This window comes from Moschus berezovskii, chromosome 7 (genome assembly GCF_049115385.1).
Source record: "Moschus berezovskii isolate FMDL1 chromosome 7, NW_MosBer_1.0, whole genome shotgun sequence".
In the NCBI taxonomy this organism is placed as follows: Eukaryota; Metazoa; Chordata; class Mammalia; order Artiodactyla; family Moschidae; genus Moschus; species Moschus berezovskii.
In genome coordinates, this window is record NC_142466.1 from 59,867,361 (window position 1) to 59,892,031 (window position 24,671).

General features: G+C 42.0%; 1 protein-coding gene and 1 long non-coding RNA gene across 6 annotated transcripts in view; one reads left to right on the forward strand and one right to left on the reverse strand.

The window, feature by feature from the left end:
• Nucleotides 1–6,636: 6,636 nt before the first annotated feature.
• Nucleotides 6,637–24,671, forward strand: part of LOC148777336 (uncharacterized) — a 47,926-nt gene continuing 29,891 nt past the window's right edge. Inside the window, exon 1 of the long non-coding RNA XR_016037844.1 lies at nucleotides 6,637–6,871. This is a non-coding gene — a long non-coding RNA (uncharacterized LOC148777336). The remainder of the gene's footprint in view (nucleotides 6,872–24,671) is intronic.
• PRUNE2 (prune homolog 2 with BCH domain) overlaps nucleotides 19,115–24,671 on the reverse strand; it is a 308,955-nt gene continuing 303,398 nt past the window's right edge. For 4 of the 5 annotated variants that reach the window (XM_055426909.2, XM_055426908.2, XM_055426911.2 and 1 more), the window contains one exon: nucleotides 19,117–24,223. In XM_055426909.2, the coding sequence (XP_055282884.2) occupies nucleotides 24,193–24,223 (31 nt within the window). In that variant the 3' untranslated portion in view covers nucleotides 19,117–24,192. Of the gene's footprint in view, nucleotides 24,224–24,671 lie in introns of all 5 variants that reach the window. The other variant, XM_055426912.2, reaches the window with a different exon arrangement.

Genomic DNA, 24,671 nt, shown 5'->3' on the forward strand with positions numbered 1-24,671 from the left:
TTGTATCTTAATAATTGTCTAATTTGATATGTGATAGTTTTGCTCATATACTTTAGTTTCCTTATCTTATAGAATGTGGATAGTAGTTCCTCCCAGCCAGAAATTCAAAAGGCAACCCCCTCCTCTAAATCTTCTTACTCTCTGCAGATGCTGGAGCTGAACCAGTGGTCCATCCCTCCTCTGCTGTAGTTGGAGGTTGACCTGGACTGCCAGGGAACCAATGTTCCACATCTTCTTTATCCATTCATCTGTCAATGGACATTTAGGTTGCTCCCATATCTTGGCTATTGTGAATAGTGCTGCTATGAACATAGTGGGGTGCTTGTATCTTTTTGAATTATAGTTTTGTCTGGATATATGACCAGGGGTGGAATTGCCGGATCAAATGGTAATTTTATTTTTAGTTTTCCAAGGAACCTACATACTGTTTCTATCTAGGTTGGTCATAACTTTCCTTCCAAGGAGTAAGCGTCTTTTAATTTCATGGCTGCAATCAGCATCCGCAGTGATTTTGGAGCCTCAAAAAATAAAGTCTGACACTGTTTCCACTGTTTCTACATCTATTTCCCAGGAAGTGATGGGACCAGATGCCATGATCTTTGTTTTCTGAATGTTGAGCTTCAAGCCAACCTTTTCACTCTCCTCTTTCACTTTCATCAAGAGGCTTTTGAGTTCCTGTTCACTTTCTGCCATAAGGGTGGTGTCATCTGCATATCTGAGGTTATTGATATTTCTCCCAGCAATCTTGATTCCAGCTTGTGCTTCTTCCAGCCCAGCGTTCCTCATGATGTACTCTGCATATAAGTTAAATAAGCAGGGTGACAATATACAACCTTGACGCACTCCTTTTCCTATTTGGAACCAGTCTGTTGTTCCATGTCCAGTTCTAACTGTTGCTTCCTGACCTGCATACAGGTTTCAGTCATGAAATTAAAAGATTGCAGCCATGAAATTAAAAGATGCTTACTCCTTGGAAGGAAAGTTATGACCAACCTAGATAGCATATTAAAAAGCAGAGACATTACTTTGCCAACAAAGGTCCATCTAGTCAAGGCTATGGTTTTTCCCGTGGTCATGTATGGATGTGAGAGTTGGAGTGTGAAGAAAGCTGATCGCTGAAGAATTGATGCTTTTGAACTGTGGTGCTGGAGAAGACTCTTGAGAGTCCCTTGGACTGCAAGGAGATCCAACCAGTCCATTCTAAAGGAGATCAATCGTGGGTGTTCATTGGAAGGACTGATGCTAAAGCTGACACTCCAATACTTTGGCCACCTCATGCGACGAGTTGACTCTGGAAAAGAATCTGATGCTGGAAGGGATTGGGGGCAGGAGGAGAAGGGGTTGACATAGAATGAGATGGCTGGATGGCATCACTGACTTGATGGACATGAGTTTGAGTGAACTCCGGGAGTTGCTGATGGACAGGGAGGCCTGGCGTGCTGTGATTCATGGGGTCGCAAAGAGTCGGACACGACTGAGCCACTGAACTGAACTGAACATACTGTTTTCCATAGTGACTCTACCAACTTACATTTCCACCAACAATGTAGGAGGATTCTCTTTTCTCCTCCAGCATTTGTTATTTATAGACTTTTTAAATGATGAGCATTCTGACTGGTGTGAGATGATACCTCATTGTAGTTTTGATGAGTTTGAGTGAACTCCGGGAGTTGGTGATGGGCAGGGAGGCCTGGCGTGCTACGATTCATGGGGTCGCGGAGAGTCGGACACGACTGAGCGACTGAACTGAACTGAACTGAACTGAATAATTAGCAATATTGAGCATCTTTTCATAAGCCTTTTGGTCTTCTTTGGAGAAATATCTATTTAGGTCTGCCCATTTTTGGATTGGGTTGTTTGTGTTTTTGCTGTTGTTGAATTGTAAGAGCTGCTTGTATACTTTGGAAATTAAGTCCTTGTCCATCACATCATTTACAAAAAATTTTTCACATTCTGTCTTTTCATTTTGTTTGTGGTATCCTTTTCTGGGCAAAAACTTGTAAGTTTGATTAAATCCCATTGGTTTATTTTTGTTTTTATTTCTATTACCTTGGGAGAATAATCTGAGAAGACATTGGTACAATTTATTACAAAGAATGTATTGCCTATGGTCTCTTCTAGGAGTTTTATGATGTCATGTCTTATGTTTAAATCTTTAAGCCATTTTGAGTTTATTTTTATGTATGGTGTGAGGCTGTGTTCTAACTTCATTGATTTACATGTGGCTGTCCAACTTTCCCAATGCCACTTGTGGTAGAGACTTTTCCCCATTGTATATTCTTGCCTCCTTTGTAGAAGATTAATTGACCATAAGTGCAGGGGGTTATTTCTGTGTTGTCTATTCCATTCCATTCATGCATATTTTTGGTTTTGTTTCAATACCACACTGTTTTGATTTTTGTAGCTTTGTGATATTGTCTGAAGTCTGAGTGGGTTATCCCTCCTGCTATGTTTTTTTCTCCCCTCTCAGGATTGCTTCAGCAATTCTGGACCTTTTCTAGTTTCATGTGAATTTTAGGATTATTTATTCTAGTTCTATGAAAAATGTCCTGGGTAATTTGATAGGGATCACCTTAAATCTGTAGATTGTTTTGGGTTGTTTGACAACTTTAACAATATTAATTCTTCTAATCAAAGAGCATGGAATATATTTCCATTTCTTTGAATCATCTTCAATTTCCTTTAGTAATGTTTTATAGTTCTCAGTGTGTATGTCTTTCACCTCCTTGGTCATGTTCATTCCTAAGTATTTTATTTTTTGGAGTTCAATTTTAAAAGATAGTGTTTGTTTGCATTCCTTCTGGTGTTTCATTGTTAGTGTAAAGAAGTACACTGATTCTGTATGTTAATCTTGTATCCTGCTACTTTGCTAAATTTGTCAGTTCTAGTAGTTTTTGTGTGGAGCCTTTAGGTTTTCTATCTATAGTATCATGTCATCTGCGTATAAGAACAATTTTACCTTTTCCCTTCCAATTTGGATACCTTTTATTTATTCATTTTTCTTTTCTGATTGCTATGGCAAGAACTTCCAATAAATACTGTGTTGAATGGAAGAGGTGAGAGTGGGCATCCTTGTCTTGTTTCAGATTTTAGTGGAAAGGCTTTCGACTTTTCACCATTATATTCATTTTACTTTAGTGCAGTATTCTACTTATTCCACATAAAACCCTCATATATCAGGGTCCAACTTTACCAATTGGTGATCTTTACTAATTCCACAGCCTTCAAGTTTGAAGTTTTCCCAGGATATTTTGAAAATTCCCAGGAAATTACATTTATATCCTCCGCTGTCCTCAAGGACAACTTCCCCATGTGACCTTTTTTGACCTTACATCAAGTTAGCCACAGGACTCTGTAAGTTTACCCCAAACAATCCACTTCTACGCAGAGCAAAGTGCTCTTTCTTAAAGAAACTGTCAGGGTAACAAAGACAGTAACAAAGAGGGGTGAGCCCCCCCACAATCAAAATTTAAACTCTGTCAGTGATTGTTTCATTGCAGATTCTCTCTTGGGCTGAGTGCTGTGAATTCTATCTCACCACCACTCCCATTCTTCTTTCATTTTTTACAGCACAGTTCATTTCTCCCAAATCACTATCAACCTGTACATCTGTGCTATCCTAATATGACACGTTAGACCTTCTTTTATCATAATCAGTCCTCTTAAGAGAGTAATTACAGTTTTATGTAGAAATATCTTTTGTTTGTTTTCATTCACACTATGGTTGCTTTCTCTGTAAAGGGTTTCCTAAATCTTCCCTCCTGCTTTCCAGCTTCTCAACAAAATCCCTATTGTTTACACCGTTTCTATTAACCAGTCAATACTTCTAACATGTAACTAATGAGGTTACATCTTTGATGGTATATACTCTATCTTTCTCTGTCTCCCTGTCTAGTTTTTTTCTCTCCGTACTAACTTTGTTTATAACAGGTCTGTCATTCATCTGTGGCCTGGCTCAGGAGAACTGCTCTTGTGTGTCTCTTCTCATCTCTTCCTGACTCTTCCCACAGTGACTTCTGGGACCTTGGGGTTGGACAGGCTCTGGGCAGGGAAGGAGTGGGAATCCCTTAGCCTGTGTTAGGACTGAGGGGCCGTGGGATGTCCCCCGAGTAAGACAGAAGGGACTCCAGTGGGAAAGAATCACCAAAGACCAGGACAGCTGTCACCCAGACTCGCTGAGCAGACAAGGACACCCTGGAAGAACTGGCTCCTTGCCTGCTGCCCTGCAGCCTATGGGTGGAATACTCTTTTACCTTCATTGGTCCCAAAGGGCTGGATGACTGTGGTGTCCTGTTGTCAACCAGTGTCGCTAAGATGTTCCCAGACCTTACTGGGTGGCCTGACCTCAGCCCGACCTTGTCTCATTCTCCTCAATTTGGAAATTGTCTCCACTGATGACCCTTCTCTCCAGGTGCTCCTGTTCATCAAGGTGGAGAAGAGAGTCTAAAATCTTCCTCATGCTGCTTGCAGGGCCTCCTCAAGAAAGGCTCTGGTGAATGGAGAGAAACAAGCTCCTGTTGGAGGAAGAGGCAGTGGATAAGGGGGTGGACCACATCTACGCCTCAAGGCAAGGCTGAACATCACACCGGTGACTGGAGGGACAGAGGAAGCCACCTGGGACTGTCTGGGGAGGATTGAAATCAAGTCCCATTGAGTCTGAGTTAAAGTGAGGCTGTTGGAGGTGAAGCGGGGAGGGTGGGGGTGCAGATGACAGCTGGGTGAGTCAGCACTTCGTGGGGTTGGAGACTCTTTCCCTAAAGGGCCATTTAGCCTCCTGTGGGATCCCTTTGTTTCTTCTTCACCCCATGTCACCTGGGCTCCTATTTCCTAGCTTGGAAACATGCCTGAAAGCGGCTGGCCTGAACCAGGACTCACTGTCTCTGTGGAAATGATGATTAATCTCTATCCTTCCTTCCTGTATCCTTCTTCCCAGCACAGCTTGTGCTACCCAGGCCCTCTGTACAATCCAGTAGAACCTGGATGAACAGAGGAGACTCCCAGGGAGGCCAGGGTGAGTGTGAGAAAGCCTTGGGGTGAGTGTGAAGGACTAGAATGACATGGGCACATGGGAGCGTGTGCATTTGGCTCCTGTCTTGTTCCCTGCAGTGCTCCTGGCTGCAGGTGGCCCACTGTGTTTCCATTGGCCACCTTGGTAACTCCCTGTTGAAGGCAGCTTTCTGCAGACTTTCCATCAAGCTCACTGCAGCCAGGGGTGCCGCCCAACACCCAGGGGAGCTAAACTTCCTGTGTTGTGAAAGCTGGTGGAAGACACCACTCCCAATGGGTCCCCCTGGGACACCCAGCTTCCTGGCCAGAGTCCTCTCTAACCTTGACATTCTCATCTCCGGCCACCACCCTCTTTTATGTTGTACCCACCCCATCAGTGTCCTTTTCTTCTCCTTCACCAAAGCGGGGTCTCTCTGCCATTGTATTTCAATTTTTTAGTGGTCTGTTTCCTACTCTGATGACATGTCCTTTCCTATCTAGCCACAAATCATTCAGACACTACATTGTGTTACCCAGTTAAACTTGGTTCCTGACCCAGTCTTCTCGTCTTACTTCATCTTATCAGGTTATCAATCTCCCACCTAAAAAAATTTTTTTAAAGAACACAGTTCTATTTATTATTCATCAAGCAGCAGAAGGGCAAGGGGAAGGGCCCAGCGTGGACAGCCTCCCAATATTGCCGTGGGTTTCCATTTGTTTCCCCAACCTAGAGGGCTGAGAGGCTCTTGGCTGTAGAAGAACATGAACCCAGCTGCTGACCCTTGGGCAAAACAAATGACCCTGGCCTAAGTACCAACTCATGAACCCCAACCCCAGGCCTATCTCACTAGGGCCACGGAGGCCTCTTGGAGCCAGGCTGGCTAGACTCTGGGGTTCTGATTCCAGGTTGTGGGCAGGCGGATTTAAGTCTCAAGCTCCAGATTAAGCTAAATGTCAACCTTCAAGTCCATAGCCTGAATATATCACAAACAAGCCACTGGGGCCATCTGGTATACTAACACTGCCATTTATGCTCCAGAGGAGTGGAGAAGTTACGGCAGTACAGCTCATCCTGGCTCGTCCAGGCTATTCACCTACTCTGGCTTCTGGAAAATGCCCCTAGAAAAGCAACCTTTAGTTCCTGTCAGGTGGGGCAGGCTTAGAGAGCAAACTAGCTTAAGGTATAGAAAAATTCATTTCTGCTTTAGATAATCTAGTCTATAATATTGCACATCCATCATTTCGCTTGTCTTTTAGGATATTCTACAAGTTTGGGTTGAAAACTGGGCATGATGTACTGAATGAAAGGAGCTGAATTAGGATTTATATTGATCTGGCCAGGCATTAGGCTGTTTATTGTTTGCTGTAGCTGTGAGAGGCTCCTTGTCCACAGACATCCTTATTTTTGTCTCCTTCATTGTCCCTGAGTTTCCCTGGAGACTTCTTAACTCTTTCCTGAGACACACAGTTCTTTCCGTCGTGTTCCCTTGTCATACAGGAGCCCTGTGATGCTTTGGGAGGTGGGGGTAGGGTGGATGAGGGGAGGGAGGAAGTGCTCTGTGCTCCCATGATTAGGTCTCAGTCTTTAGTGAGCCTGTGCTGACCTTCACCAATGCTTCTCAGTTTCATTTTGTTTTTCTCTGTTAGCTGAGACAGGAAGGCTTAGAGGGGACTGGATTTGAATATTTTCCACCTCCAGGCTCTGGTAAAATCCCAGTAGGTTAGGGGCTAGTAAAACTCTTAAAGGCAGTGCTTTGTAGAACAACATGTTCTGGGCATAAATAAAAACAGCCATTTTCCCTTCCTGCTGGAAACACTAGGGAATTTTTCTCTGATCTTCACTGTGAAAAGTTAGTGGAGCTCCTGGACATAAAACTTACGAAAGGTAAGGATCTCTAACTCTCAGACTTGTTCACACTGAGTCTCCAACAATTTGTCAGTTATATTTGGGTTTCCCTTCCTTGGTTCTGTTTCCCTCCAAGGTTTCTGCTCTTGGATTTCTGTTCCAATAAATTATGATTCTCTGTATCTGTTTGTTGGTCTCTTCAGTTTGGGGTGGGGGGCAGATGTTTGGCCTGTGACCTCAGTTCTTTGGGGAGATAGGGTTACTAGTCTGCAGTTTGTTCATCTTTTTTGTGTGTGTGTGTGTGTAGACAGGAGAGACAACTCCCAAGTTCCTTACACTCTGGACTGGAAACCAGAAGTGTTTTCATTTAATTTGATTTTTTCAGTTGAAGTTCAGAGATGTTCGGTCACCCATCCGTTAGGTAGAAAAGCCATGACTGGAGAACTCAGGGGGTGTGACTCTCATGTCGGTGATCTTTCTTATATACCAGATGCTCACCGAAGGTGAGGCCGTGGCTTAAAACACCTCAGACGCTGGCCCTGAGGAAGTCATTACTGGATCCCAATCTTTGCCCCTCTCCGCAATCCCGATTTCCATCCTCCAGGGGATAGTACAAGACCTGTCACAGATGGCAAGGCAGAAGCATCCAGGAGAGATGCCTCAGTCTGGTTCTGCTTCCAGCACTGGGTTTCCCTTTCCTATCCCGATTGTTGCCCACGTGGATAAACAGGAGGGTTCACACAAGCAGGAAAGCTGTTCACTGAATAATGGTGGAGTGCTAAGAGCATATTTGACCAGAAAACCTTTTCAGATGCATTCTGTCCACATTTGAGGCTCACAGTGTGGTGCCAATCTGGGCTCCATGATTAGTCTTGTATAGGGTTGGGTTTCTGCAGGAAGCCCTTACATTGAGCACCAAGGCAGTGGGGGAGCCTACACAGCAAGCCTGCCCCACACCCTGTGCATGAATGTTCTGATTCCCTGGTGGTGGAGACCATGGCTGAGTCCCATAATCCCGCCTCTCGGACCCACAGTTGCTCCCTCTGTGTCCAGAGTTGTTTAAGGGGCTCCTGTTCCTGGAGGCAGTCTTCATGGCAGGCTCTCATTCTCAGAACTGCTCCAGAATCTTCCCATTTAGGACAGGGTTCTCTTTTAGGGACAGGAGTTCTAGCCTTTGAGGACTTTTATCTGGAAATTCCATTAACCCTGAGCACCTAGACTGAAACTTGTTATTTTCTCACAGACACAGGAACAGGTCTGCGTTTGTTTAGGGATCCCAGGGAGCAGTTGAAGGGGCTTGTAGCCCCTGCCTCCCTGCCCTTCCCCTGAGCCTCAGGCTCTTGTTTCCTCCTTCCATGGGAGGGGCTTCGAAGTGTGCTGATTATCTTCACGGTGAGATAAAGTTTGGACTGTCGATGCCAGAAGGTGGTAATTTCCCTTGGTAGAGTCTCTTGTTATCCCTCTTGTATCACTTCAAGTAATTTGCTTGCGGTTGTCATGGGGTACGTTACCAAGCTATTTATTGCTGTTCCCTAGTCCCTGTCTGAATAGACTTTCAAAGAATGGAAAAGGTAAATTCACTTGCTTTTCTAGGCAATTCTAGACTTCTGATCCTGAAAGTGACATATTAGTAATACGATACTGTGTACCAAATTATCCCAAATCTTAGTAAGTCTTAAAACAGGCACCATTTCTGATCTCACAGTTTCTGTCAGTCAGGAGTCAGCTGTGTAGCTGGCTCAGGGTCCCTCTTGAGGCTGCACTCCAGGCTTTGGCCAGGGTTATAGTCATCTCAAGGCGAATCTTGGGGCGAATCCATCTGCTTCCAAGTTCATTCACGTGGCTTTTGGCAAGCCTTGGGTTCTCTCTGGCCGTGGTCCTAGATATTAGTTCCTTGACACGTGGGATCCTCTTTGGGGAAGTTCATAGTTTGGCCTCTGGCTTCCCTCAGAGCAGTGAGGGAGAGTAAGATCAAATAAGACCAGACGTTCCTGTTGTTTTATAAGCTAATTTTGGAGGCGTCATTCTATCACTTCAGCTGTATTCTGTTTGTCAGGAGTGAGTCACTATGTCTAGCCCACACTCAAGGGGAGAGGATTACACAGGGGTGTGAGGACCAGGAGGTGGGAACCATGGGGAGTCCTCTTGGAGGCTGCCTACCACCGGTTGTTAATTTCTTTGTGTGTTTCCCTGCCCAGATCAGAAGTTACAGAGCATCTGTTATAGAATGTGATCCAGGCTCTTGTGTGGGAGGTGAATTTAGCCGGGTGTTCCTCAGCGGGCAGAGATGACCTGGAGATGGAGTCACTGGGTTGAAAGAGAGGGAGTTGCCCAAGATTAGCAGTGGCTCCAGGGACTTGAGGAAAAGTGGGCAGAGGAATCTACAAGCATCAATGTCTTGTATGCAAGTGTCCTAGCAGCCAGTAGGACTCCTGATGGATGAGCTGATATACTTGCTATGGCTCTGTGATCGGCACTTTAGTCTCAGGAACGAAAAGAGAAAGATGGAAGTCACATACAGATTATAAAGAAAGTAAATATTAATACTGTCAAGTGCTGTGGGCTTCTGTGGTAGCTCAGATGGTAAAGAATCCTCCTACCTTGTGGGAGACCTGGGTTCAATCCCTGGGTTGAGAATATCCCCTGAAGGAGGGCACGGCAATGCACTCCAGTATTCTTGCCTGGAGAATCCCATGGACAGAGGAGCCTGGCAGGCTACAGTCCAAGGGGTCACAAAGAGTTGGACATGACTGAGCAACTAAGCACAGCACATCAAGTGCTGAACCTGTGGATCACTTTCTTTCCTGCTTGATCAATGCTTCTTTACTCATACCACATTCTCTAAACTTTGGGCCAGTGGGTAGACCCTTGGCTCCTGTTCTTGGTTTGGAGAAAGTCTTTTCCTGCAAAATATTTTTTATTTATGAGGGATCTCTACTTATTTAAGGTGGAGACTGGGAGTGAGGCTTCTTTTTCTTCTGAGCCCATTGGTCATTCCAGTGTTCCTCAGGAGTGACTTGAGAATGTCAACATTCTTCATGACAGTAGAAGGAGCTGCATTTTCAGAAGGCTGGCCTTTGGTGTCTCCAACCTTCTCATGAGCTTGAAGACTTCTCATCTCTTTCGTATGAGACAGAAGTGGGCCAGATCAGTCCTTATATATATCCTTTCTTTATTCTTCATGACTGTCAATCCATTGAATTAATATATCTGAAAACCAGACTCTAGGTCATTCTGTCCATAACATTATTAACTAGTTAACCAGAAAAACAGGAAGTTGACAGCTTTTTGAGATAGACTTGCGTTCTATCAGAGCATTGCATTCTTTCCATTCTATATATAATGGATTGTTCTGTGCCCTGTTTAGCCTGGGAGGAGGGAAAGGTGAAGGGAGAGAAAGAGGATTGTAGTCAGGATTTTTAGGCTTTATCAGAGGTCAGAGAAGCATAGCTTGTTGAACTTATGAGTCTGATCTACAATCCAGAGACATATACTTGCCTTCAGGAGCTGGGAGCCCCATCATGGCCTGCTTCTTTCGGAGAACCTCAGGGACAAAATGTCGGGGTAGATAGTAGGGCAACTGACTGAGTTTATTCATGAAACACCTCTTGATTTGATCCTTACAGCCACAGGAATAGTGTTTGAGTGTTTGAGTGTCTTCAGGGCAGTGTGGCCTGGGACAGGTTATTAAATGCCAAGTGTGTTAAGAAAAATTCTCAGATTTTCAAACTAAAACACTATCTCTTGCCAATCAGTAGGTAGAAAAATAAGTATCTCAACTTAAAAAAATGGATAAAGGATATAAACAGTCAATCCACAGAAGAAATACAGATAACAGGAGATTTAGTTTTATTAGTTTATCAGTTTTATTAGTTTTATTATTTAGTTTTATTAGTTTATCAGTTTTATTAGTTTCAAGAAAATGCAATTAGAAACAATGGTATCCAAAACAAAGAAAAAAAAAAACAATGGTAACTTTTTCTTGCTTTCAGAATGGTCAAAATTAAAAATATATCAAAGCCCAATATCAACAAGTATTGAAAAAGATTTTTTTTCCTTAGCTAGATTCTAGCCAGGCTCCTCTGAGCCCTCTTCTCGACTGGCTCTCAACCTTGGCCTATCAAAACTACAAATTATCAACACAAATGGTTTTGTCAACCCCTCTGACCCCACATTAAAAGACTTCAGCACTGACACGATTTCTAACTGCTTCAGGTCACATCCCTAGGATGACCCAAGTTCCTCTTAAATTGTCTGCCTGAGTATACTCAAGGCTGTCAAAAGTGTTTTCTGTTGGTTCTAGCCAACACCTGACTCTTGACCCCTGAACCCCCTTTCTTGGAGTATTTAATAAAAAGGCCTTACAACTGTGAATCCTTCCTCTGTCCCTTTGAGATATATCCTATCCCCTACAATTCAGGAGTGTCTTTCTAAAGGACCTGAAAACCATTCCACTAAAATGCGTTCATCAGGAAGGCTGGGGCCTGCTTCCCAGCCTCTGTGAGGGGGTGACTCCTGGCTTCAGTGACTGCCAGCTGGCAGACACAGCTGTCGTAATCAGCACGGACACTGACCCACTCTGTGATTTCTTACTTCCCTGACTCTGCTGAGCCCCAGTTCACCTTCCTCTCTTCTCCTTCATTTTCTCTTTAAAACACCCGGTTACCTGCGTACTGATCAAAGCTGACTTCAGTTTACACCGAACCTCCTTCCCTATTGCAATAACATATTACTTGTTAAAATCTGTCCTTAGCCATTTTAACTAATATCCGGTTCTGTTAATCTCTGACAGCATGTGGAGAAATGCACTGTCTCACACAGTGCTGTTAATTATTCCTTAGGTGGTTTAGCAATGTTTGTCAACAATTTAAATTTTTTTCAGCTGAGGTATACTACTTCTAGGAAATTATCAAAAAGAATTTTGGACATGGAGAGATAATCAGAACTCTGCCTCTCTTTCTGTCTACATACGTAAAAAATTTATGATGATACATATGGAAAGATTTTCCAAATAAATGCATTATAATGTATTAATAAACATGATGTGATTGAATGGTAAGACTGGGTGATTCTACCCTCTATACTTTCTATTTTGTTTATTTTTCAATAAGCATGTATCTTTCCTGAAACAGAAAATGAAGCTATTTTATTTTGTATGTTGAGAAAATCAATTAGAACAAGAGGTATCAGTGACCAGCATCAGGAAAATTCAAATATGCAAGGACCATTGGTCTGTGTTTTTGTTCCAGTGCTGATTCACCAGCTGTGTGATCCTTAGTATATCACATAAACATTGAGTTCCTACCAGAATGTTACTTGTGCTTGCGTTCCAGTGGTGATACCAGGAAAGACCGTTTTCCTTTCCTATTCTGTATTTTCCAGTTTTTTAGAAAATGATCATGAATTACTTTTAATGATGGCAAATAACCAATATGAAACTATACAAAATTTGTTTACTCTCTTTGTAAGACAATGGTGCTAACCAGTATGGATGTTTGGAAATTATTATTCTGGTGAGGATATACTTTTAAATGAAATGTACAGATGCTTTTATTTATTTATGTAGCTGCACCAGATCTTCACTGTGGCATAAAGGACCTTTCAGTTGTAGCATGAGCACTCTTAAGTTGTGGCATGTGGGATCCAGTTCCTTCCCTGACCAGGGAGGGATGGATGCCAAAGATGAATAAGGTGAATCCAACAGGGAAACCCAAATCAGGGCCCTCTGCATTGGGAGCAAGGAGTCTTAGCCAATGGACCACCAGGGAAGTCCCCACAGATGTTTTTTATATTGGAAATTCCTCCTCTATTGAGTTTTCAAATAGGAAAGCCTTTTTATGAGTCTCTTTGCTCATAAAAAGTACTTTTTTTCTTTCACAATTAATAAGTATTGGGGAGTTGCTGTGAGTGGAGGTAACTGTCTTATTGTTCAGTATGATATAAATTCATGGAATCTTATTTTATTCAATAGATAATAATCTATTAGCATGATTATTTATTTTGATCCTCAAACTGTTCCAAATCTGACCAGTGGGAGCCCCTTCAAGCTCTGTATTTTTTGACACATCCCCATCAAAAACCGTATAGACAATCTTCTTCATGTTCAAATGAATATCACCAGGATACAATGAGAAAAATACAAATCAGTTCTGAGTTATAAATGCCGAAGAAGATGAATAACCTGAATCCAACAAAGAATCCCAGATCAAGACACCTTCTACAGAACACTGTGAGAGATCTTGTCAGTGTTTTTCAAAACCAGTCTTTCCAGTCAAAGAAAGACTAAAGAATTGTTCTAGATTGAAGGAAACTAGAGAGATGTGACAGCTAAATATCATGTGTGGTTCTGAACTGGTGTCGAGACCAGCTCAACGAGCAGGGTTTCTGAAAGCGCGATACGGCGAGAGAATGAGAAACGAGACACAAGAATTCAGAGAAAAGCGAGGATCAGGGGACCAACACCGCTCCGAGCTGAAGGTGCTGAAACTGAATCCAAGCCAGCTGTATTATACTTTCAGCCGTGAATGAAAGAATATGCAGGGAGTTACACTATAACTCATGTGGACTTCAGGGCCAAAGAACAAAATGATCATTAACCATTGAGTGATTAGAAAACAGTAATCAATAACAAATCAGTAACTAAGACTAATATTCTTATCTATAGATTTTCCACCAGATACATAAAACATGTGACTCTGAGATGCCAGTTGAGAAACAGTCTGGGGTCGGTTTTCCAACCCCAGGATCATATCTTGTTTTCAAGATTATGAACTGTTCTCTCTGGACCTGTTCCAAGAGTCTCATGCTTTATCGCATCCAGTTTATCAATAATTATAAATTTCTTTTGCGGCCCTTGCCGGGCCTGCTTTTCTTTTATTCTTCCTGTCTCCTACAAACTGGACCCTTTTACTTTAAAGGATAAATTTGAACAGGTGAAACTTGAATGGCATCTGTGGATGAGATGGTAGTAATGTTTCAGTGTTAATTTCCTAGCTTTGATAGTTGTATTAGGTTATGAAAAGAATGTCCTTGATTGTTGGAAGTATACTAAACATCTGGAGGTGAGGACTCATTACGTAGACAACTTGTTCTCAAATATTTCAGGAAAAGTGATTTTTTTCCTCTGTTCTTGCAAGTTTGAGATTGTTTCCAAATAAAAAGTAAAAACCAGAAGTAAACTGAGCAAAAATAAGAGATGGAAAAGTTGGAAGGAGCTAGAGGTAGAGTAAGGCAGAAGTGGCATAAAATGGCTATATCTGAGAGAAGAGGAAGAGGATTAAAGAGAATTAGTCTATTTAAAAAAGGAGGTGGGAGAGGAAACAAGAGGCTAACATGGTTGACAGAAAGTAAAGGTGGGGTTGGCACTGGTTTTGGAGGAGTTGGCAAGTTAACAGACAAAAGAGTGAGTGCGAAGATGAAGAACAGGTAGGGGAAAACTAATATTTATTGAATGCCTTCTATTATTAAGTATTAGGCTGGACATTTAAATCCCATTTAGCTCTTACGTAAGTTTGTAAGATAAGAGTTTTATCCACATTTTAAAAATGAATAAACTAAGGTTCAAAGAAGTTGAGTAGTCCAAAATAATATAACTGGTAACAGAAGCAGGATTTAAATCTCAGGGCTTCCCTGGTGGCTCAGAGGTTAAAGCGTCTACCTCCAATGCGGGAGACCTGGGTTCGATCCCTGGGTTGGGAAGATCCCCTGGAGAAGGAAACGGTAACCCACTCCAGTATTCTTGCCTGGAGAATCCCATGGACGGAGAAGCCTGGTAGGCTACAGTCCACGGGGTCGCAAAGAGTCGGACACGAATGAGCGACTGAACAGAACAGAACAGAACAGATGTGTAATTTCAGTGAGAATGGGATAGTATAAAAATGGTCCTACCAGGTCATAGAAGAGGAATAATTTAATTGTTCTCCCAGAGAATGTAGGGTGCCCAAGACTGAGTGAGAAAATGATGGTGGGGGTTTGGAGGTTGGGATTGAAACTGGATCCTGAATAATTTGAAAAGATGTGCTAGTTGAAGTCACTGGGGAAAGGGTAGAACCATAAAGAAGAGAAGCATTGAGAAACACCATCATTTACAGGCGAGAAGAGCACAAAGAGGAGTTTGCAGAAGGCTAAGGGGTGTGATGGGGTGACCTAAAAGAAGGCACCTGATCACATGGACCACAGCCCTGTCTAACAATGAAACTAAGCTGTGCTGTATGGGGCCACCCAAGATGGGCGGGTCATGGGTGACAGAATGTGGTCCACTGGAGAAGGGAATGGCAAACCACTTTAGTATACTTGCCTTGAGAACCCCATGAACAGTATCAAAAGGCAAAATGATAGGATACTGAATGAGGAATTCCCCAGGTTGGTAGGTGCCCAGTATGCTACTGCAGATCAGTGGAGAAATAACTCCAGAAAGAATGAAGGGATGGAGCCAAAGCAAAACCAATACCCAGTTGTGGATGTGACCGGTGATAGAAGCAAGATCCGATGCTATAAAGAGCCATATTGCATAGGAACCTGGAATGTTAGGTCCATGAATCAAGGCAAATTGGAAGTGGTCAAACAGGAGATGACAAGAGTGAACGTCGACATTCTAGGAATCAGTGAACTAAAATGGACTGGAATGGGTGAATTTAACGCAGATGACCATTATATCTACTGCTGTGGGCAGGAATCCCTTAGAAGATATGGAGTAGCCATCATGGTCAACAAGAGAGTCCGAAATGCAGTACTTGGATGCAATCTCAAAAACAACAGAATGATCTCTGTTCATTTCCAAGGCAAATCATTTAATATTACAGTAATCCAAGCCTATGCCCCAACCAGTAACGCTGAAGAAGCCAAAGTTGAATGGTTCTGTGAAGACCTACAAGACCTTTTAAAACTAACACCCAAAAAAGATGTCCTTTTCATTATAGGGGACTGGAATGCAAAAGTAGGAAGTCAAGGAACACCTGGAATAACAGGCAAATTTGGCCTCGGAGCACGAAATGAAGCAGGGCAAAGGCTAATAGAGTTTTGCCAAGAGAACGCACTGGTCATAGCAAACACCCTCTTTCAACAACACAAGAGAAGACTCCACACATGGACATCACCAGATGGTCAACACCGAAATCGGACTGATTATATTCTTTGCAGCCAAAGATGGAGAAGCTGTATACAGTTAGCAAAAACAAGACCAGGAGCTGACTGTGGCTCAGATCATGAACTCCTTATTGACAAATTCAGACTTAAATTGAAGAAAGTAGGGAAAACCACTAGACCATTCAGATATGACCTAAATCAAATCCCTTATGATTATACAGTGGAAGTGAGAAATCAATTTAAGGGACTAGATCTGATAGATAGAGTGCCTGATGAACTCTGGACGGAGGTTCGTGACATTGTACAGGAGACAGGGACCAAGACCATCCCCATGAAAAAGAAATGCAAAAAAGCAAAATGACTGTCTGAGGAGGCCTTACAAATAGCTGTGAAAAGAAGAGAAGCGAAAAGCAAAGGAGAAAAGGAAAGAAAAGCATCTGAATGCAGAGTTCCAAAGAATAGCAAGGAGAGATAAGAAAGCCTTCCTCAGCGATCAATGCAAAGAAATAGAGGAAAACAACAGAATAGGAAAGACAAAAGATCTCTTCAAGAAAATTAGAGATACCAAGGGAACAGTTCATGCAAAGATGAGCTCGATAAAGGACAGAAATGGTGTGGGCCTAACAGAAGCAGAAGATATTAACAAGAGGTGGCAAGAATACACGGAAGAACTATACAAAAAAGAGCTTCACGACCAAGATAATCACGATGGTGTGATCACTCACCTAGAGCCAGACATCTTGGAATGTGAAGTTAAGTGGGCCTTAGGAAGCATCACTACAAACAAAGCTAGTGGAGGTGATGGAATTCCAGTTGAGCTATTTCAAATCCTGAAAGATGATGCTGTGAAAGTGCTGCACTCAATATGCCAGCAAATTTGGAAAACTCAGCAGTGGCCACAGGACTGGAAATGGTCAGTCTTCATCCCAATCCCAAAGAAAGGCAATGCTAAAGAATGCTCAAACTACTGCACAAATGCACTCATCTCACACACTAGTAAAGTCATGCTCAAAATTCTCCAAGCCAGGCTTCAGCAATACGTGAACCATGAACTTCCAGATGTTCAAGCTGGTTTTAGAAAAGGCAGAGACACCAGAGATCAAATTGCCAACATCCACTGGATCATGGAGAAAGCAAGAGAGTTCCAGAAAAACATCTATTTCTGCTTCATTGACTACGCCAAAGCCTTTGACTGTGTGGTTCACAATAAAATGTGGAAAATTCTGAAAGTGATGGGAATACCAGACCACCTGACCTGCCTCTTGGGAAACCTGTATGCAGGTCAGGAAGCAACAGTTAGAACTCGACATGGAACAACAGACTGGTTCCAAATAGGAAAAGGAGCACATCATGGTTGTATATTGTCACCCTGCTTATTTAACTTATATTCAGAGTACATCATGAGGAACGCTGGGCTGGAAGACGCACAAGCTGGAATCAAGATTGCCGGGAGAAATATCAGTAACCTCAGATATGCAGATGACACCACCCTTATGGCAGAAAGTGAAGAGGAACTCAAAAGCCTCTTGATGAAAGTGAAAGAGGAGAGTGAAAAAGTTGGCTTGAAGCTCAACATTCAGAAAACTAAAATCATGGCATCCGGTCCCATCACTTCATGGGAAATAGATGGGGAAACAGTGGAAACAGTGTCAGACTTTATTTTTTTGCGCTCCAAAATCACTGCAGATGGTGATTGCAGCCATGAAATTAAAAGACGCTTACTCCTTGGAAGGAAAGTTATGACCAAATTAGATAGCATATTAAAAAGCAGAGACATTACTTTGTCAAACAAGGTCCGTCTAGTCCAGGCTATGGTTTTTCCCGTGGTCATGTATGGATGTGAGAGTTGGACTGTAAAGAAAGCTGAGCACCAAAGAATTGATGCTTTTGAACTGTGGTGCTGGAGAAGACTCTTGAGAGTCCCTTGGACTGCAAGGAGATCCAACCAGTCCATTCTAAAGGAGATCAATCCTGGGTGTTCATTGGAAGGAATGATGCTAAAGCTGAGACTCCAATACTTTGGCTACCTCATGTGAAGAGTTGACTCACTGGAAAAGACTCTGCTGCTGGGAAGGACTGGGGGCAGGAGGAGAAGGGGACGACAGAGAATGAGATGGTTGGATGGCATCACTGACTTGATGGACATGAGTTTGAGTGAACTCCGGGAGTTGGTGATGGACATGGAGGCCTGGCGTGCTGTGATTCATGGGGTCGCAAAGAGTCGGACATGACTGAGCCACTGAACTGATGGGCCCAGCTTCCCAGTGTTCACATCCTTGTGTAATCCTCTCCCCTTGGGTGGGGCTGGATCTAGTCTCTTGCTTGTAATCAGTGGAATGCAGCAAATTTAGCAGGATGTCACTTCTGTGATAAGGTTATAAAAATGGTACCCTCCCTCTTGTTAGCAAATTCTTTCTTGTTGTTTTCAGTGAAATAAGGTGCCATGTTGGAGAGGACCGTGAGGCAGGGAACTGAGGGTAGCCTCCATCTAACAGCCAACAAGGAATGAGGTCCTCAGTTCAACAACCTTCCAAAAACTGAATCTTGCCAACAGCCATGTGAATGAACTTGGCAGATTGTTTCCCAGTTAAACCTCTTACAAGTGGGGGCCATGTCAGGAATGACCTTTGTCACCACCTTGATGACATCAGTCTTGTGAGAGACCTTGAGCCAACACTGTGGTTGCCAGACTGTGAGATGCCTTAAAGTAGAGGACCTAGCTAAGATGTATCAGGATTTCCAGTTTATAGAAACCGAGATAATAAATGTGTGACGTTCAGGATGCTAAGTCTTGGCATACACAGTTGATTTTCATTATTTAAGAATTCCCATAATTTCAAATTCTCCTATTCACTAAAATTTATTTTAACCCCAAATCCATGTTCATCTTGTTTTCTGATCATTTACAGACACATACAGAAAGGTGAAAGTTGACTTATCTGATGCACATGTTCCCAGATGAGGTTGAACAAAGCAAAGCTCACCTTTCTGGTTCCAGTTCTTATACTGTAAACACACAAATTTTTCATGGCCTATTTAGTGTCATGTTTTTGGAATTTTGTGATTTTTCTTTCTAATTTTACTGTTTAGTCTCCAAGCATAGAGCTGAAGTGCTGTCTAATGTTCCTAAGTGCAAGGAAATGTGCCTTACAGAGAAAATTCATGTAATAGATGATCTTCATTCAGTCATGAGTTATATTCAGGATTTGGCTGTGAGTTCAATGTGACTGTGAGTTCAATGTTAATGTGACTCAACAAGATATATTAAAGAAAGCGTATGTAAACAGAAACACATATAAAATAAGATTAGTTATTGATCAGTTGATGGAAATGTGACCACGGGCTCACAGGAACCTAACCCTGTTTTCCTGTAGGAGTGGTGGTTCAGTATGCACTGATTCAATGTTCTCATTGCCTTAATAGGATGTAACTGCCTCAAATAATGAGAATTCACTGTAATTTGTTATGTACCAACAGATAACAAATATGGGGAGAGAAAGGACAATTCAATTCACCAATCTATGGGAGAAGAGTTTCACAGGAGGGCATGATTAAGCATCGAGTGTGTAGGTGTCTCACTGAGGGTAAGACAAGAGTTAGTGGATGGCAATTATTGGTATCTGTTATCTAAGTATCACTAAAATGGCTATATATTGAAAAGAAATAGTTTTGCTTGACTAAAGAGAATTGTTTTGAATGGATGTGAATGAAACTCTAGGAAATAGCTTCACAGGGCAATCTCCTTGCTTTATAAAGCATACAACTGTGTGAGGATTGATATGTAAGAAGGCACCAGTTTTATTAGAAGCTCCCTGACTGTTCAGGGTGGGGTAGCCCAGGACAGGCTTCTGGTAGCTGCAGAGCACTGATGTTGCCAATGCTGAGAAATGGTGAAACCACAGGAGAAGTGGTAGAAGGGAACAGCCCCTTGACGTCCCAAAGCACCTTGACACAGCTTTTCTATGATCTATGGCTCAAAGTTTAAGGTATTTTCATTTTAATTACTTTTAACTTCAGCCTATTGAAAAGCTTTGTTTGATTTTTAATTAGACTTCTAGCTTCATTCTGGGTCCCCACTCCTACCCTTACCCCCGTACTCACTCTAATGAGCGTGCCAAGTCGTTAACTATGCATGGACTTTGTAGAATATTGTGGCGGGGGGGGGGGGGGTTAGAATTTACATAAATGACACTTGGCTGTAAATACTGAGTTCTTATTTTTCCACTCTACCCCATGATTGAAGTGTTGCTCTCTCAGTGTATAATTTGTTGCTTCTAGTAGCTGTGTCAATACCATAGTGTGCATCCTCCACATTTCACCATCCTTTCGCCCAGTGCTGGATGCCTAACCTGCCTCCCATTCCCGCAACCATAGTTAGGTGATGGGAGCGGAATGAATGTAACGGTCCACCTTGTAATATCATGCCCTTCATTTGCCTGTAATTACCTCTCGGTCTTCTCTTGTCCTTCTTCTCTTAGTCAGGTAGAGGACAGTATCCACCAGCACTAAATCCTAGATCATGAAGACATGAAGCGTCTCACTTTTTGTAAAGCAACTTCTCATTTGGTTATTCCAACAGCTTTCTGAGAGGCAGAGGCACACATTTGTTTATTAGCTTTTTTAAAAAAAGCTCAGTGGTAATTCCCAGTGCTGTTTGATGGTTGGGAAAGTAAAAATTAAAGAACCTAAATTTAAAATGGTATTTAATGCTTTTTAATGAAAAAATAAACCTCTGCTCTGGAAAGATAAGGGACAGAGAAAGGGAAAGTTGACAAAATCAAGTAACCATGAAACTGAGAGATGCTTCCAAAGTGAGAAATTGCTTTCTCAGGAAGCAAACAACACATTTTGAGAGTGTAGCTGTTTGAGGCATGGAAAACAAAAATGGAAAGGGAAGAAAGTTTGGGTGACAAGAATGCCAAAATTTATACTGTTCTCAAGGACTGAGGGCCCAGGTAGACTAACATCCAGATAAGACCTCCTGTAAAGTGAAGCTGGAAATAGATTCTTACTGACTCAGAGAAAGAATGCCATCACTTGTGGAATCATTTTTTTTATTTCTGAATTATACAGAGGCTATATATATATATATGAATATATATATTGTGTTGTTACATATTTTTCTATTATCAATTCACACTATTTAGGTAGAATTTATTTACTAAAACAAAGGTCTAATAGATACTTTATTCTGAGCAATCCGATACATGGTAGAAAAAAACCTTTAAATATATAAAAGATTCATTTGTGCACATCTAAATATTTCTAAGGGAGCAAACTACAGAGGCATTATGATTAATTAGATGAGAGTTGCAAACTCAGTACCATAACTGAATACTTAAAACGAGACCTTAATAACACAAAGGCCTGGAGTAGGGACTTCCTCACATGTGTTGGTATTATGTCTTAGAAGATAACCCCATAAAACATTGTATGGCTTCAACAGGAACTTCCGGGTTTTCTTCCACCCTCAGCTACTGCCCTCAGACAGACTTTCTTACTCCTTGACAATATCTTCTGTGCAGATTTTTGTTCTTTCTCTTAATCAAGGAGCTAAGTGAATAGCAGTTGACACTTTGGGAAAACAATACTTTTGCCCCAATGACCCCTTGGTTCCCTTAACGACAAATCTACAGGAAAAGTGCAAACAGTTCCCAGAAGTCAGAACCAAAGCAAGAATGCTCAGAATGCAAAAGCTAGATAGCTAATGGTGTGAATGTTTACATCTGTCTACCTATTTGCTGAGGGGTTGTTTTTTTTCAGACTTCTTCTAGGCTTCTAATTCACTTGGTTTGAATTTACATGGTAGCTTTTCTCTAGCACGTGCAATTAAATTTTATTTTTAAGATAATAAAATAGATGCCTAACTATCAGAACGGTTATGCAGCCCATTGAACAGTCCAAACAAAATCATTGATCGGGAAGGATGCTCATAATTTCCACATAGGAAGATAAAACTCCAACAATACCACCTGAGTAGCCTTCCATGAACAGGCTGGACAAGTTCAAAGAAAATGTAAATGCTAAGGCTGTTGTTGTGTCTGGCTGACTGTCACAAGAACCTTTTATGGACAGCTCTATGTCCTCCAGTTCATACCTCTAAGCTGAACACTGAATTCTTCATTACTTCCTGTGGCCAAGGGGACCACATAACTCATCTTCCAAAATGGGACTTTACTGAGCGAGAGAGAACATTATTAATAATGATGCCAGGGCAACAGTGAACAAACTGGGTGAACAAATTGGGAAACCGGGTCATTGCGCTTATGTCCATGCTAAGTTCTGGGAAAGGCATGATTTGGGCTGCCAAAGGTGGAGGTGGGCTGTGGAAGAAGACGTGCTCCAGGGTTTTTCTATCAGACAAGCCAGATGTTATGAGGGTGGAGACCCAGAAGAATGATCTGATAGGATACCAAGTTGAAAGGGATTGAGACGGGGACATAGTAACTATGGCTTATGGAGGAGAGAGCTGACCTATGTGTATGAGAGCATGTCTGGCAGGTGGGTGTGGGATGGACATGAAGCAGATGAAGGCAGTGAGATTCAGAAACCTGTGCAAAGATGTCTGCTTCAAAGCTCATGATACCCAGGGCTCAATATGTCCCCAAAAGCTCTCCCGGAGATAGTTATCACTCTCAGACTGTGATGGAACCCTGGTCTCCACTACAGTTTAATTTTGAAGAGCGTGTTAATAATATGTGATAGTGGAGTCTGTGAATAGTTTCCAGGGTAAGGACAGGACCTCAGCAACACCTCTAAACAGCCAAAAGCCTTCTAAGCAGACTTCACTTTGGGTTGTGTAAACACAACCTGAGCCATGTGTTCATGGCTAGGACTCCTTACCTTTGTCAGCAGGCCATGAGTCTTACTGATTTGTGGATGCCAAAAGCTTTTTTTTTAAAGAGTAAATTAGTTTGCAGCCTAATTTGTGCATACTGTTAGAGAAACCAGCATCTGACTACAAACGGGAGGCCAAGGAAGGTTGCATGGGCTGCCACAGGGCTCGGCAAATGCTGTCTGTAAAGAGAGTCAATGTTTTAGGCTCCATGGGCCACATGGTCTGTGGTAGTTGCTCCATTCCGCTGCTGTAAGATGAAAGTAGCTGCAGAGAGTCTGTCAACAAATTTGTATGGCCATGTTTCAATAAGACGTTATTTATGGGGACTGAAATTTGATAGTTTTCTTATGTCATGAAATAGTAAAAAAAATTTTTTCAACCCAAAGCATGAAAACCGTTCTTGAAGGCCATGTGGAAACAGGTGGGGGTGCTAGATTTACCAACCCCTCTCTCCTCTAGAGGCCCACGGGTTCTAAACCATGCTGGTATTTTAAAAAAAAAATATGAAGACTATAAAGAGCTATTTTGCAAAGGATAGTATATAGTCATATTTAATTTTAAGCCCATGAGTGTGTTAAAGCAGATTATGTTTTATAATGCATGTGAGAGGGATTCAGATAACTCAGTGTTACCAAAGAATGAATTTCTGAGGGGCTGCCTTCCATAGCGTCCTTAGCACTTAAAGTGTGACATCTTGAACTGAGTTCACGGCTTGAATCAAAGACAGCTACCAGAAATGTGAACATTGATCCTGAAGTTTCTCAGTTTGGAGGTCTCCAACATTCACTGAAGAAATGACTTTTTTTAAAGACCAAATTCACAGAAAACACAATGCCCAATTTGATAACTAAAATGAAATTGGTGTGAATTAGGAAACCTGGCCTCCTTTGGAGATGTCAGAATAAATGTGGACAAGAACCAAGTGGATGCTTAACTGGCGTGGTGTCACACCTGTGTCTGCGTTGTGGCTACCTTAAGCAAGCTTAGGATTGGAAAGGTGGAGTTTATGTGGGGCCAGCTTTCCTAGGGACTGTTGAGTCCTTTGTATTTTAAACTTGAAGTGATCACCAAGGAGAAATCCACTCACAATGAATAGTGGACTGAAGTTGCCTCAGTGGTCAACAGCAGTCAACAAAGAAACGAAATACCACTGTACCAAGGGTTAATGAAATATTGAAATGGAAGGTCCTACTTTCTTGCTAAGGTTCAACTAAAATCTTTGAGGCACATAATTGGCAAAATAGGAAAATATACACAATTCCATAAAACATGTTAAGAGTAAACAGATTCTCTTACTGTTTTTCCCCTTAGAAATTTAGAATGGCACCAGGTAGTGCAAAGTGGAAACAGAGTACCATCAGTGCTGTCTCTTCCAGGTAGGAATGTGACAACAGAACCACGAAGCAGAAAAGCAGCCCCTTCGTCCAGATGTGGCCAACTAGGACTTTTCTTTCAGCTTCAGATTAATACTTTGAAAAGAAAGGACAGAAAAAAAAAATGAGCAACATGAAAAACTGAATAAGAAACAGTAATGATTCAGGGAGCCTGTGCTTGTTGCTTTTTTTCCTGAGAACTTACTGAAAATAATTCATGCACATTTCTTATACTAGACCGATCTGGTAAAAACACAGTCTTCCCCGAGTTGCGAAGGCTTTCTCTAAAAGATGGAGTCTGTTTATTTTTGCTAAACTGTTTATAGAAGCATTTTATACCTTTCAAAATGATCTAGAGGGCAAAAGACTCTTGTGAAGGCTCATTTTTAAATGGATTAAGGAATATTATTGCATTTTGGAAACCCCCTTTCCTTTTTTGTAAATGACTGTTTCTTGAGAGGCAAATAAATGATCTGCCTGACATAAGGAATATCCGACAGTGGTAAACAATAAAACAATGGCAAACCCCCCCACCACTAATATT